Source organism: Rhamphochromis sp. 'chilingali' (assembly GCF_963969265.1).
Source record: "Rhamphochromis sp. 'chilingali' genome assembly, chromosome: 8".
Classification (NCBI taxonomy): domain Eukaryota; kingdom Metazoa; phylum Chordata; class Actinopteri; order Cichliformes; family Cichlidae; genus Rhamphochromis; species Rhamphochromis sp. 'chilingali'.
This window is the reverse complement of record NC_137935.1, coordinates 25,241,344-25,256,486: the sequence shown is the minus strand read 5'-3', so window position 1 is coordinate 25,256,486 and position 15,143 is coordinate 25,241,344. Positions and strand designations below refer to the sequence as shown.

At 40.3% G+C, this 15,143-nt stretch overlaps 4 protein-coding genes across 4 annotated transcripts; 3 read left to right on the top strand and 1 right to left on the bottom strand.

Moving 5' to 3' along the window:
• Positions 1–1,262: 1,262 nt before the first annotated feature.
• LOC308401581 (lebercilin-like protein) lies at positions 1,263–2,544 on the top strand (the record flags this gene model as incomplete). Its single annotated transcript, XM_080889855.1, has 4 exons — positions 1,263–1,463; positions 1,649–1,891; positions 1,998–2,135; positions 2,398–2,544. 4 exons carry the CDS (start codon positions 1,263–1,265, stop codon positions 2,542–2,544), a joined length of 729 nt encoding a protein of 242 aa, XP_080745981.1.
• A 17-nt stretch (positions 2,545–2,561) lies between these two features.
• On the top strand, positions 2,562–3,699 carry LOC308401121 (uncharacterized protein). Its single transcript, XM_080889212.1, has 3 exons — positions 2,562–2,679; positions 2,790–2,901; positions 3,077–3,699. Exons 1-3 carry the CDS (start codon positions 2,566–2,568, stop codon positions 3,547–3,549), a joined length of 699 nt encoding a protein of 232 aa, XP_080745338.1. The 5' UTR covers positions 2,562–2,565; the 3' UTR covers positions 3,550–3,699.
• A 93-nt stretch (positions 3,700–3,792) lies between these two features.
• get1 (guided entry of tail-anchored proteins factor 1) lies at positions 3,793–7,546 on the bottom strand. Its single transcript, XM_080889213.1, has 5 exons — positions 7,146–7,546; positions 6,513–6,678; positions 5,165–5,232; positions 4,873–4,987; positions 3,793–4,155 (listed from the first exon to the last, which is right to left on the bottom strand). The coding sequence occupies exons 1-5, from the start codon at positions 7,233–7,235 to the stop codon at positions 4,082–4,084; spliced, it is 513 nt and encodes a 170-aa protein (XP_080745339.1). The 5' UTR covers positions 7,236–7,546; the 3' UTR covers positions 3,793–4,081.
• A 215-nt stretch (positions 7,547–7,761) lies between these two features.
• On the top strand, positions 7,762–11,227 carry LOC308401123 (uncharacterized protein). Its single transcript, XM_080889214.1, has 6 exons — positions 7,762–7,974; positions 9,001–9,030; positions 10,074–10,103; positions 10,200–10,238; positions 10,332–10,448; positions 10,542–11,227. The coding sequence occupies exons 1-6, from the start codon at positions 7,960–7,962 to the stop codon at positions 10,602–10,604; spliced, it is 294 nt and encodes a 97-aa protein (XP_080745340.1). The 5' UTR covers positions 7,762–7,959; the 3' UTR covers positions 10,605–11,227.
• The last annotated feature ends 3,916 nt before the right edge of the window (positions 11,228–15,143 follow it).

Genomic DNA, 15,143 nt, shown 5'->3' with positions numbered 1-15,143 from the left:
TGGAGATGTGTGGGGTTTTTGCAGATGGGCTATAGGCTATAAATAAAATAGACTTGACAGTCAGTCAGACATTTTTTTATAATGTTTGAGGTATAGTTTTTCATAAAAAACTGCAGTAATTTAAGACAGTTCAGTGCAATACTGAACTCAGAGGATAGAAAGAAAGTATCGATCCTATCATGCTAGTGAACCACTACCAGCGTCGGTATTGATGTCATCGATATTTGGCTCGATCCGCCAACCTGTACCTTTCAGTGTGAAATCCTTTCTAAATTACATTCTGTTCAGTTTTTCCACATGAAGTTTTCATTTTCTAAACTTTAGTTTCATTGTAAGAATGGAGCCAGCTCGAGTAGGCAAATAACAAAGTCTCATACTCAATAACCCTGTTAGAGTCCTTGAACAGTTTTTTTTTTTCTTCTTCGTGAGTGGTCTACATTCCCTTTCATAAGAAATTAAGGACATTGAACATTTATTTTAAAATAATCTCCTCTACATGCAGGACTACAATGGTCTTTTTTGTTTATTTTGTTTTTTGCTCAGTTTTTTTTCTAGTTACCGTCACTTTATTGTTTTCTTTTTATTTTGTTTCTTTACCGGCTGGGTACCATGGCAACCGTGGACGTACATCTACAAAAAATAATAAATAAATAAAAAGCCCCAGCAACGAATAGTGAACGAGTTCGTATATAAACAAACTATAGTTTACCCTGCTAAACATTACAGCCTGAAACAGAGAGAGTTTGAGAAGATAGCCACGCATAGAAGCAACTTAGGTTGGTTTATTACCGTTATGGCTGGTGCATTATTTATTTTACCTCGTGTAAATTCTTATTCATGCCAGTCTGGCTTTGAACTGTGCTTTTTCTCTCAGGTAAAGAGGATTCGTGAGTGGGAGGTAGCAGGGCCTGATGATGCAGAAGGCTGTTGCCCACGAGAAGCAGGATGAAGGTATGACCAGCAGCTCTGACACCTCTATATGGTCCAGTCCCTCCGGATCATACAGTAGCTCTGATGATCCACAATACACCTCTGTGTGTGAAGACAAAGCAGATGCCATCCCATCATTTCAGTGGCAAGGATCAAAGCGGTCTAGAAGACTTGTATTTGGTAGTTTTCATATCTCAAACATCTCAATATCTAAATATTTTATATACAATTCCCTCTACCATGAGTAAAGTGTTTGGGGGTGTCCTTCCTCTTCAGGTAATAAAGCTCATGGGGGCAGCATGCAAAAGACAAACCCTACTACAAACTGCTATATGGTTAGCTTGCCTCCAATCAGGTCCCTGGAGACTCCAAAGCCAAGCCTGAAGCGCATCAGGGAGCTTGAGAACAAGGTGTGGAGTCTGCAGCAGCAGCTGTGTGAGTCCAGGGCGGAGAACAAACTCCTGAAGAACGTGCAACATCGCCACATGGTGGCACTGCAGCACTTCCAAGACTCAGAGAACAGTATTGCACAGGTGGGTTTGTGGTTTCTGCCACTAGTCTCTCTTGCTTTTCAGATTCATGTTATCAATTAACTGTATGTGTACAAAATACTGCTATTTTTCCTCATCTTTCTCTTTATAGTGCCTGTATACGTCCCTCTCACAAATAACATCAGTGTTTCTGTTATTGTCATAATATTGACCATATCTGTTCACAGATTGAAACCAAGCACAAAAACGAGGCCAGAGCTCTTCAGCATTTGCTCCGTGAGACCCGCACCTGCCGTGACAACCTAGCAAGGCAGCTGAGGAGCACAGAAGACAAAATGTTGCACACAAGGGAAGCTCTCCAGCACCTGCAGCTGCTCAGCCAGGATCACAACCTGCTGGAGCGGGAGGAGCTCACCCTGAGGCTGGCCAAAGCCTCTGCTGAGCTGGAGGAGAAGGACAAGAAGATACTGGTACGAAGGAGCAGAGAGTAGAATGATGGTGGACGATATAGCATCCTAAAAAAATATGTTTTACATTAAACATTTGCTTCTTTATTGTCTCTTCACTCTATTCTAGGACATGGAGAAGAATTTTGAGTTGTGCCAAGCTTCATTCAAGCGGCAAATAGTCACAGAGCAAAGAAAGATGAAAGAGGCGAGAAAAATATCCATCCACCTGCAACAGCAAGTATATCAGCTCACCAGAGAACTAGCGGTAAGCTGAAAGAGATGTGTGTGGTCATTCTGAGGCACCTCCCCCTGTCGCCATATAAGTCTGGGAGAAGAAAAAGTGAAAAAGTCTTGATTAGAAAAATAGCCAATGATCAACTGTAGAAACACAAGGTCTTATGCTTGGGTGTTACTAGTTAAACTCACTTGTCATTTTTCAATAAATAAATATATATATAAAAAAATATGTAAACAATTTAAAGGCGCTGACTGATGATCGGTGTGCGGTATGTTTTTTACTCATACAGTACAGAGAGCGGGAAATGGGAAAACGTAACATTTACTCCCACCGATTCCAGAACGGGTCGAGCAATAGAGGTAAAAAAACAAAACAAAAAAACAATCTGCCTTATCGCAGCTTGCTCATGCTTGATTGGCTGTCTGAGTGGTTTTGATTTTTAGGCAGGGAAAACAAGATGGTTCAAACAGATGGATTAGGCCTGCTCCCCATTGGCCCTGCAAGTCTTTTGGAGAATGAATATTCAGAGCATGTTCAGAGACTGGAGCAGCAGGAGAGCTCTGTGAACTGGGTATATGGTTCAGTTACTCAAAAACAGAACAACCTTCTCACATACCTGTCTTTTATCATTTTTAAATTATTTTATCAGCAAACCAATTTAAAATCTTTCTCTTGTTTCAGGGTCGTTACGGTCCAGCGCAGAAGTTTTCAGTTATAAAACGTCTAGAGAGAAAGGGTCCTGCTCATTTGTCTTTAAAAGAGAATCACCAAGACGATGCAAAGATATCTGCAAGTAAGTTACTCAATCCTAACAAAGTGACAATTCTCTAACAATATACAATCAAGAAACCAAACACTGTAAAAGGGGGGAAAAAAGAACGGTTGAAATCGTAGTAACAGAGGCATAAGTTGTTTTGGCATTTTGTCAGGTTATTCAGTATTTTTCAAATTGAAATATTTGCTTTCAGATTGCAGTGACATCAGGAGTTCAGACAACAGTCCAGAGCCTCTAAATGAAGAAGATTGTATCAAAGAAAAGGAGGAACCAGAACCCACACGGGCGCTCAATGGACCTGAATCCATAGTAAAACATCAGTTTTCAGACATCTGTTCAGATGAGAGCCCAGAAAATGAAAATAACGGAGAAGCCCCTCAGGTGCAGGAAGAGACGCGACAAACACAGCACGAAAGCACAATGGCCTTTACTTTAGAGAGGTGTCTGAATCGAGCAGCACCGAAGAGAAAAGAAAGCAGATTCCCCAGAATCAGAAGCAGCTACACCTTCAAACAGACCACAGAGAACCTGCACTGTGGAAGACCAGCATACAGCACTGAGGACTTGAGCCCACAGGAAAGCTCTGAGGTGGAGATCCTCAGTAGAATTCCTGAGCTTCATCTACCAGATGAGAAAACTGATGGAGGTGGAGCACACAGCTCTTAGACTGAATAAAGTGCAATTGAAAGGAAAGTGCAGGCTAGCTCATCATATGATTATTATGCAGCTACCATAGAGAAACTCCTTTCTGCATCATAACACACACAGTATGACTTTCTGAAACGTATTAACAGCCTGTAAACTAATGTTTTTCTACTCCAGACTCTTTATTTCAGTCGTTATTTCATTACAGTAATGTTTTACTGCCCAATTTGCTTTGGTTGGCTCATTCCCAGGTAAAGGTAAAATAACAAAACACATCTTTTTTTTTTTCTTCTTTTTATTAAAAATTAATTTCCACATTTCCATACCACTGTTTCAAAGCAATATACACACAATCAAATAACCACATAATTATAAAACAATGATAACAATGATAACACTTTTTATAGTAAACTTCTGCTGCAATTCGAGATCACCAAAATGCACTGCATTATTTTAACGTTCTTTGCTAGGAACAGCTGACTGAAAACGACAAAACAAAAACTGCAGCGTTCGTCATCAAAGGAAACTGTTGAACACAGGATTAGGAAACACTCTAGCTGACAGCATTCAGAGCCAGAGTAACTACTTTGTTGCAAACCACCAACCAGCATGTGATTCCTACTCCACCTGAAAAAGAAAAACAACAAAACAAACAGCTCATTGATGGAGCTTGACTCCAGGCGGAAAAGAACAGCACATATTGATACACTACATGCATCATATTGTATAAAATCTACATATTGCAGAATACCTGCACTGAAGTGAAATGAATTAGGTTTTATTATCAGTGGATAATAAAATCATCATGATTTCTATTAAACTATAAGCTATGTGTAATTTTGTTTGTTTGTTTTATTAATAATGAAGCTGTTATGGATTTACCATCCACTTGATTAGGTATACCTATTCAACTGCTCCTCAACACAATTATCTATTCAGCTAATCACATGGCAACAACTCCATGAATTTAGGCATGAAGCTACGTGAAACATGACATGCTAAAGTTCAAAATGGGAACCAGAATTGGAATGAAAGCTGATTTAAGTGTCTCTGAATGCGACATGGTTAGTGTCAGATGTGTTGGTCTGAGTATTTCAGGGATCAAGCACACTATACCCATCTTTTAATGGCTGTTTCCAACAGAATAAAATGCCATGTCACAAATCATCTCAAACTTTTTTTAAACATGACAGTGAGTTCGCTGTACTCAAATGGCCTCCACGGTCACCAAATCTCAGCTCAATAGTGCAGCTTTGGAATGTGGTAGAACAGGAGAGTCACATCAAGGATGTGCAGCTTGTGTGCATTCAGTGTATACTACAGGCTATGCTATCTAACACAAACCTGCCACTCCTGTTGGGAAAGCCACGAGGCGCTCCACGGGAGCAATCCATCTACTTGGTACCACAGTCACTGGATCAGAGTAATACTTCCATATCAATGAAATCATCAGCGCAGCCTGACAAGAAAAAACAAAACAAAACAACAAAAACACAAAAACAGACATATACTGTCAATAACGGCAAATAAGCTGATTCAGCTACCAAAAAACTATTATCTGGAGGTTTTGGCCAGTGCTATAGACTCACAACTAAATTAAAATACATTCATGCTTCTACTCGAAACCTCCACCTACCTGCAGTATGTAAAAAACAATGCTCACAACCCACTTCATTTTGGCTTGTTGAGCGGTTCTTGATTTGACTACAATAGACAAGAAATATGCAACTGTTAGTCTCAACATATTAATTTTTCTTTATTTTGTAGTGATACTGCCAGTTCCTTTAAATCAGACGGAACTGTCATTTTGTTTCACTTTATTATTTGACCATCCCATGTCCAGGGAACTGAAACCAGGATAAATTCCTTTTTTTAACCAGTCACAGGGTAACAGGGAAAGTATTAGTCCATTCTTTATATGGTCTTTGTTAATACCAACATTACACAAAGTAAATCTTTGCTTAAATGTAAACAGACAGCACTATTACTTTTTATTCAAGAATCAGGTGAAGACTAGAGTCAACACTTTGAGAATCACAAGACAGTGCGGTCAGAATAAAATCAAAATAGAGAAGAGCCTGGGTGTAATGCTGATTGTACAATAATTTAAAATTGACAATGTGCAGGTTTTGGAATAGGTCAGCAAAGAAACAGTCTTTAGCAGCCTTTGTATTGCTAAGTAAGTTATCACACAGAATAGACAGTGTTTCTTTACCAGATTGTCTGGGGTCAACCAACCAAAACAAGAGAGAATGAACAAGAGAGGTGAAGAGAAGAGGGCAGGCAGGTTGGAGTGGATGGAGACAAGTGTCAGGGGTGATATGTGACAGAAGGATAGCAACAAGAGTGAAAGGGAAGGTTCATAAGATGGGAGTAAGATCTGCTATGATGTATTGTTTGGAGACGGTGGTGCTGACAAAAAGACGGGAGCTCAAGCTGGTGGTGGCAGAACTGAAGATGGGAGTGACCAAGATTGACAGGTCTGCAGTCTGGAGATATGGTTAGAGGCAAGCTAACATGGTTTAGACAAGGTTTTAGACATGTGCAGAGGAAGCTGAGTGGATATGCTGGATGAAATTATGTTTAATATGGAGTTGCCAGGCAGGATGAAAAGTGGAAGACCACAGAGAAGACTGATGGATTCAGTGAAGGAACACATGCAGAGGGTTGGTGTGACAGAAGTGGATGCTAATCCTGAGGCTATGGGGCCAAAAACAGTTACTTACCTCTAAAATCCCCCAAATATGTCTTCTGACTGATAATTTATAACATGTAAATCTACATTAATAGACATTCACATCTGTGGAAGACATAATATATGCCCTTTCAGAGTACCTACTACATATTTTCTGCTGTGTTCCATAAAGAAAAAGCAATTCGTTTTAACTTTTTAGAGCTCATCACTCTGTTGCAGTAAACTTCATTTTGAGGCTCCTGTCACACCATCTATCCTCTGAATGTCAGTAGGCACTTTTAAATCTCACCATGTGTTTTCAGCTTGTCTGTTGTCTTGTTGATTTTGCGCTCCAGTCTGGCATATCTAGCAAACTCATCCATCATGCTAATGGAGGACTGCTCCTTCTTCATCTCTTGGATTTCAGCCCTCATCTCACTCTCCTGCTCAGCATCTTTCTGCACCATCTTTGAGAGCTTGAAGAAGGGGGAAAAATACTATCACTGATCAGCCTGGGCCTGATTGAAATTTTTTATAATTACAGTAGTAGTCCCTATTAGGCAGTCTAATCAGCACCTACGAATGTCAGTTTAACACTTTCCATGAGGATTTCCATGAGGCAACCTTTCGAGCTACAAACAATCTTTAGCCGTAAAGCTAAGCTGTAAACAGTTTCTTAACATTAAAGCAGGACATTTGGCGATAAAGGAGGAAAAGGAATCCCAGTTAAATGCAGCAACTACTGGATTCTCGGTGAAACCCCACCCTCTGGTTGTAGCTCTGCTATAACTGAGGAGGTACAGCAGCTATAAGTTAGCTTGACAGACGGCTAAGCTAGTCAACAACAATCCACCGTGTGTCCGACGAGGACACAGATAATAATATACCGGCATTCAAACAACTTTAACAACAACCATATATGCAAACAATAACTCCTACTCACGAAGGAAGATATGGTCGGCAGAAGGATTTTCATAAGATTGCAGAGAAAAACCGAGCCAAGCACCAGGAGCCATGCATAACCGGCCGCCATGTTTGTTTCCTTTCTCCTCCACTCAGCCTCCTCCTTGTTGCAGCTGTTGAGCGACTGGACTGCTCGGTGCACTGACTTTAATAATTATCCCACTAAAGACGGGACATGCTGTTAGTAATTACGACTCTCTTTAAACACTAAAAATAATGTAACGTGCATATATATGGCGTCCTCTATAATAAATGACTGGATAGGAAAATGGGGGAAATGCAGGATCTATTTATTTATTTTTATATTCTTCTTTGTTTATGTAAACTATATCTCAAACTCACCATTTGCCATGCATTATTCAAACCCTACACGTACACACACAACTAATACACCCTGCGAGCAGGTTATAAGCGGTTATAAAGTTAGATAAGGCCTGGATTGACTGATTGGCACACTGTCCTGCCCACACAGGTGAAGATGTTGTGTTTCAAAAATATGCTGCCTCATCCTCAAAGCCAATCACAGGAAGCAGTGGGCGGGGGCTCTGTCTTCCTGGTAGGTTGGTAGGATAAGGGATAAAATATACCGAGAGGGGGATCCAATCCGGTTTGAGCTAGTTCTGGTACTGCTCGGACGTTTATGTTAAGTTACAGACTGCAGCTGGTGGAGGTGTAGGCAGAGGTAGCTGGGCTGACAAAACAACAACAAGTCCTCCTTTTGTTTGTGTAACTGTTAAAAGAAAGGCAGTGTTCCCTTTTTTTTTTTAAATTCCTGCCGTGCAACCTAAGCAACAATGGGAAGGAAGAAAGTAAGTGGAAAGAAAATGTGTGCTTTACGTTTGGGTCGGCATGATACAGAAATAGCGTTTTAAGAAACTGTAGCAGTTGTTTTGTGGTGTTAATACACGTATGCAGGAGCAATGCAACACGCTACGGCGTGTCCATGTGCGTGCCGTGGAGTCCACCTTTTCCTGCGCTCAGGTCTGTCTTGTCTCACTCGGCTGATACAGGGAAGTGGCGCCTTTTTACTTAGCACTGCTTTTTTCGCTCTCTTCCCCCAGTCCAGTTTAAAGCTTCTGTTTTGTAAAATGTGTGCCCGGCTGAGTTTTAATAATCACCAACTGTGCGCTGAAACAAAGGGGTGTAACCACCGTCGAGGCGCACAGGTTGGCATTTCGAGGAAATTTCTTTCGTAATTGCCTCCTTATTAATTTATTTATTTACTTGTGCTCTGGGTTGCACGCGTGCCGTTTCAGGTACCAGCTGCACCTTCGGTCACGTGTCGCGTTTTTTAGCCGCATTTGTGGCCAAATTTGGCGGAGATTTTGACCTCAGGCGAGTGTGCGCGCACTGGAAGGCTGGTGCGCGTCACTCCTGAGGTGTGCAGTCCCTTCTCCCCCTCTCTCTGGTTAGGCTCGTTAATGGCAGTTGATGGATCCTCGACAGCACAGCGACACATCTGGCCGTTTTGATGTCAAGCGGAGCTCTGTTAGTAATGGAGGATGGTCTTATTTTTTCAGTTTAGTCACACTGGTGATATAAACAGTGACAGCAGGCGGAGCGAGTCCACTCCTTATTTGTTGTGTCCACGGAGCTGCTGTTGCTCTGTGGGAAATAAACTGGCACCCGCCAGATCCTTTGAGTCAGCTCAAAAACGTGATCCTCCCCACGTACAGATTGCATAATTTCTTTGTGACTTGAAGGGAAGGAGAAGTGCCCATCCCCCCCACCATCCCCACCTCTTTGCGTTACACACCCACTTTAGCTCACTCATGAATGGTTGTTGGTTTTGGCTCATTATGTTTCTTCCCCCCTCACTCTCTTGTCTTTTTCAGGCTACCACTGATGCAGATGCAAGTGCAGAGGTTAGTATTTCCACTAATAAATTCAAAACTAATGCTGATACCCAGAATAAGATTGATGCTTCATAGCCAGCTCAGTGCATCCCAGTCTTAATCGGAGTTTTGAGACCGATCGTAAATTGGATGGGTTTTAAAGTGCAAGTTACATTGAGTTTGTGCAGCCCAAATTGTTCTTGTTTACCTGGTTTGTCTTAAATGAGTGCACAGGTAAAGAGTTTAGTGTTTCTAATACCCTAAAACAGTAAACTATTCGTTCAATTTATTTCATTTAGGGAAAAAAGGAAGGACAAAAAAATACTATACAGAATAAAGCAAATTACACTCTGATAATGCTCCACCTATGCTGATTCAGTATACATATTGAATAGGAGCAGGAAGAAGTGCACACTTGTTTAATTCCACCCCTTCTCCTTAAGTTGGCAATTAATATTTATCCAGCTTCCTTACTGATTATAAACCTAAATAATAGCAATATAGATATTGCTAATGCTAAATTTGCAGCATGAATCAAAACAAACTCCCATAATGCAAAGTTTCATCTTTGCTCCCTTAAAGGACAAATAATGAAGAGCATACAGAGTGCAATTATATCCACAGTGTGTCTTTGTCCCCTGTCCTGTAACCTCGAACCAGTCACGGCAGATGGCCCCACCCCTCCTTTAGCCTTTCTGTCGAGGTTTCTTCCTGTTAAAAGGGAGTTTTTCATTCCCACTGTCATCAAGTGCTTGGAAATTGGGGATTGTCTGATTGTTGGGGTTTTCTCTATTATTGCAACATCTTTACATTACAGTATAAAGAATCCTTAGGTGTCCTGTTGTGATTTGGTGGTATGTAAATAAAATGGCATGTCTGAAACACATGCTGGAAGTTCCTACTTCCCTTTGTGGGCTCATTGTGTCATTGTAGCACCTCTCATTGAGTAACATGTTTGTTTGTTTTTTCCCATCATAAATGCGTGGGGGGGGCTTCTCTTCCGGAGTGCTTAACTGAATTAATGTGGCCTTCTGTGTTTTGTTTTGTTTTGTTTTTCTTTGTTTTTTCTTCAGCCAAGGAGAAAGTCTCAGAGGTTATCAGAGGTAAGTCTACAAAGCTCAGCAACGGCCTTGACAGATTAATCTGTGTATTTTCTCATTGCTGTGTTTGTAATTTTGGAACATCATTGTGTGTTACAGAAAGAGACGCAACCAAAACCCCAGCCAGAAAAGACAAAGGTAAAAGCCAAATCTTACCATTGCACACGTCCGCTATAACCACATAAAATGCACAGCAGGTTCATGATGCTTGGTTTGTTAATGACACCACAGGCACCCCCCAAGACCAAAAAGGTGAAAGAGGCAACCAAGACAGAGGAGAAAAAAGAAGAACCTCAGGCAGAAAAGGAAGAGGTGCCAGCAGAAAATGGAGAGGCCAAAGCTGATGAGGTATTCTAAGTTTCCCTCTTTTGTGAGCGCCACGTGACATTTACACTGTCGCAAAACAGAACAAAATAAAAGTGTGTTTTCTCCGTTCTCCAGCAGGCCGCAGCCGCAGACGAAAAGGACGCCAAGGCTGAAGAGGAGGAGAAAGCAGCAGAGTAGTCGTGTTGCCGCTGAACTAACTCGTCAATGCTCCCTGTACCTCCTTTGTTGTAAAATGCAGAGAATATTTTTATCTACTATTTTCTTAAGACAGCAGTGTTTTTAGGGATATGATTGCTTTTTTTAAGAATAGTATGGTTTCCATTCAGTATCACGGCTTCTGTGAAGGGAAAGTTTATTGTGTCCTTGTGATCTTTTTGTCTTGTGTTTAATTTCTTTGTCTTTTTTAAAGCCTGTTTACCCGAGACATTTCAGAGGTACCATTTTGGAACTTTGTAACCGGTTTTGGAAAATGCATCAAAATTCTGTGCTGGATGGGTAATCGTTTGAAAGTTGTGTTCTATGTTAAGTAATGCCTTGCTCATGTTCATTATCATCACAGGAAGTCGTTGGGTTAATTTTTATGTTATTGTGTATTTGAGACCAATACGATTGATCCATGTTTTCTGCTTTGCTTTAAACTAAATGCATTAGAGTTGTACTTCTGACTTTTTTCCTATTGTGAAATCTGTTTGGTTTGGGGATTTCTCTACTAATGTAGTTTCCTCCTTTAAACAAAACAAGTTTCCTTTTGTTATAAATGGTATAAAATACCAATTAAAGTGAGGACTGATTTAACCATGCATTTCTCAGCCATTGTGTACTGTATTTGGCCAGAGGGATTTATTTTAAATGACCTATTTCAGATGTTTCTATTGTAAACCACTTAAATTATAGATATTAGAAATTCCTCAAACTAAAATGCCTAAGTTACTAATTGTTGCTTTTTCATTTTTTTTAGATTTCTCAGTTAATTTGATAAGAGAATCACTGAAGATCACTTTATAAAGATGGTGACATTTACACTGATCAGGAATAACATTATGACCACAGGTGAAGTAAATAACAGTGATTAAATCTCCATCATAGCACCTGATGGTGGGTGGGTTATATTAGGGAGCAAATTAACATCTTGTCCTCAAACTCGATGTGTTGGGGGCAGGAAAAATGGACGAGCGTAAGGATTTGAGCGAGTCTGTCAAAGGGCCATATTGTGATGGCTAGATGACTGGGTCAGTCGATCTCCAAAACTTCAGCTCTTGTGGGGCATTACTGGTCTGCAGTGGTCCATGGTGAACCAGCAACAGGGTCATGGGTGGTCATGGTTAATTGATCTGCGTGGTAAATGAAGGCTGCCCTGTGTGGTCAGATCCAATAGATGAGTTGCTGTTGCTCACATTGCCAAAAAATGTTAATGCTAATTTTGATGGAAAGGTTTCAGAATACACAGTCGGTTGCTGTTTGTTGCATATGGTGTTTAATAACCTCAGACTTTAAAGGCTGCCCATGCTGACCCCCAAAAGTACCAACAATGGGCGCTTGACCATCAGAACTGGAGCACAGAGCAATGGAATGGAGGTGGCTTGGAAACAGTATTCCCAGATAGCTATGGGCTCTTTCAACAGGATAATGAGCCATGCCACACAGCAGAATGATTTGAGGAGCATGAGTTTGAGGTGTTGACTTGACCTCCAAATTCCCCAAATCTCAATTCAATCAAGCATCTGTTTGATGTGCTGGACAACTGTCTGGTCTATGAAGGCCCCACCTAGCATCTTGCAGAACAAAAATGACCTATTGCTAACATTTTGGTGCCAAATACCATAGCACACCTTCAGGGGTCTAGTTGAGTCCATGCCTCAATGGGTCAGAGTTATTTTGGCATCGAAAGGGGGACCAACACAACATTAGGCACATCGTGTTACGACTGATCAGTGTAAATATCTGACCATTGTGCTTGGGGTGTTTGGTACTGAGCTCCTGAGCCCCTACTGTACACACAGTTTGGCCCAAGATTTTCTATGTAATTATTGATTATGTACGTTCAAAGTTGCATTTGCTCATCAGCTAAAAATAATTAAGATCTTGAACCTTGACAGTGGCACAGAACCACTTTAAAAAAAACATTTTGCAATTCTCCACATAGAATAGAATGCCCTTATTGTCACTATACAGTTGTACAATGAGATACAGAGCATCTCCTACGCTATATACATATGGACAGTATTAACATAGGGAAAAAGATATATATATATATATATATATATATATATATATATATATATATATATATATATATAAAATGTACAAATAAACAAGCCGGTTTTTATAAAAAAAAGTAATATGTAATAAATAGTGTTGTGTATATACAGTTGAGTTATTGCACATAGAATTGGCATTGCACAGCGGTGGTCCATAGAGGAAGTGGAAAGAAAAAAAATTGGGGGGGGATGTGTAATCGGTGCATGTGTGAGTTCAGGGTGGTTATGGCTTTGGGGAAGAAACTGTTTTTGAGTCTGTGGGTTTTTGTGTTGATGCACCTGTAGCGCTTCCCTGAGGGAAGCAGGCTGAACATATTGAAACCAGGGTGGGAGCTGTCCTTGATAATGTTTGCTGCTCTGCTGAGGCAGCGGGAGGAATAAATGTCCATCAGGGAGGGGAGAGGGCAGCCGATGATCTTTTGTGCTGTCTTGACTACACTCTGAAGCCTCACTCTATCCGCCTTGGTGCAGCTGCGTACCATACCGTGATGCAGTAGGTTAGCAGGCTCTCAATGGACGAGCAGTAGAAGGTCAGCAGCAGGTTGGAGTTCAGCTTGTACTTCCTGAGGACTCTCAGGAAGTGCAGTCGCTGTTGGGCCTTCTTGACGACCGCTGAGATGATGTCTGTCCAGGAGATGTCAGCAGAGATGAGGACACCAAGGAACCGGAAGGTGTGGACCCTCTGCACACACTCCCCGTTGATGTAAAGGGGGGCCAAGTCGGTGCTGTGTCTCCTGAAGTCAACAATGAGCTCTTTGGTTTTCTTAGTGTTCAGTACATGATATACTTGGCATGCTGGGAAATAGACCAGTCCTTTTAAAGTGCTTTATTACTCTAACCTTTTGGATAGGTTAAAGAACCAGTTGTTATGTACCACTACTAGTAAAAGTTATAATTTTATTTTTAAGAAGAAAATCATGGTGAACAACATCTGTGGCCTGCATCTCTCGGTCAGCAATGATTTTCTTCCTGTGACCTCTCCCTCAGCCACATAAGTCAGTCCTCAAACTATATATATATGACGATCAAAGAAAAGAGACCACAGAGAAGATACGTTGGCTCATAACTTGTACTAAGTGTACATGTCAAAATATACAAACACACAGTCAAATAAACGGTCCTATTTTTATTCCTGCATACACACTTCCATACATACTTTAGAAAAACAAGAGCCAAAAATAATGGGCGCAAGTTTAGGAAAAGATTACCCACATGATCAGAGAGGGCAAATGCAGTAGTTCTGCTATATATGAAAAAGACTGGGCAGGTAGAGTTTTAAATGTAATAAACATTCTTTTTAAAGGAACCTCACCTGAAGCACTTAAGTGGATGCAGTGAAGGAGGGTTGGTGTAACAAAAGAAGATGCTAGTGATAGGGTGAGATGAAGATAAATGTGCTGCTATGGCGGCCCCTAAAGGAAGTGAATGAAGAAAAACTGACTGGTTTTTTGTTTGTTTGTTTGTTTGTTTGTTTTTTACATAAAACCCCAAAGAACACGTTCAACTTTAACACCAAAGGCAGATCTTTTATGTGAAACTATAACACATCTGACAATAATGTTGTCTATAATAGCCTTACCAAATCGTTCCAACAATATAGTGTATATGACAGATCTTTTGTTTACAGTCTAGGCTTTCAACCTTGTCATCACCCACTGCAGGTCATGCCCATCCAGAGTGGAACAGAAAGCACGGATGAGTAAGTGTAATTTTCAGCTCTCAGAATGACTCATGTAGAGAAATTTTAAAAGGTATAAGACACAATTAACCAGTACTGAAAATAAAATAAAAATGCGAAAAATGCCATGCATATTTTTTTCTTTTCTTTTAACTTTTTTTAAAAAAAAAAATTTCTTTATGTATCTTTGGATATTTTTATTTGCTTTTTCAGCAATTGAAATGACCTTCCGGTATCTGTTGCTCAAGTCAAGAATGAGTTTTGATTCTCAGATTTGTAATACATCATTTTTCGTGTTTATTTAATCCTGACCGCATGCCCAATATATCCTGTCTATAGGCCCAAGAGGGGAAAAACAAAACAAAACAAAACATGTATTTTGCATAAGGAACAATCAATAGAATATTATTATTGCTTCAAAGATTACATAACAATGCAATTTAACAGTTAATTTTAGTGTCGTAAATGTGCAATCAAATGGCAAATTCTTTGGTAAAAGCTGTCAATTTTATACAATTCACAAAGAATATAAGTGCAAGTATATTTCATAATAACCCACCAATAAAAAATAGCCTGCACTTTAGATAAAAAGCATGAAATACAGATTTCTATATATATTTATACAGCGTACTAGAGCCGAGGATGGCAATATTATTAGGGCTCATCACTGATAATTTCGGAAAACCGGTAAAACGCATTTATCAGGAGGTCGATAAGGCAATTTTGCGACCATTATCTATGACGTCATGTGCAGAACTCACGACCTTGGTCGCTAAAAAA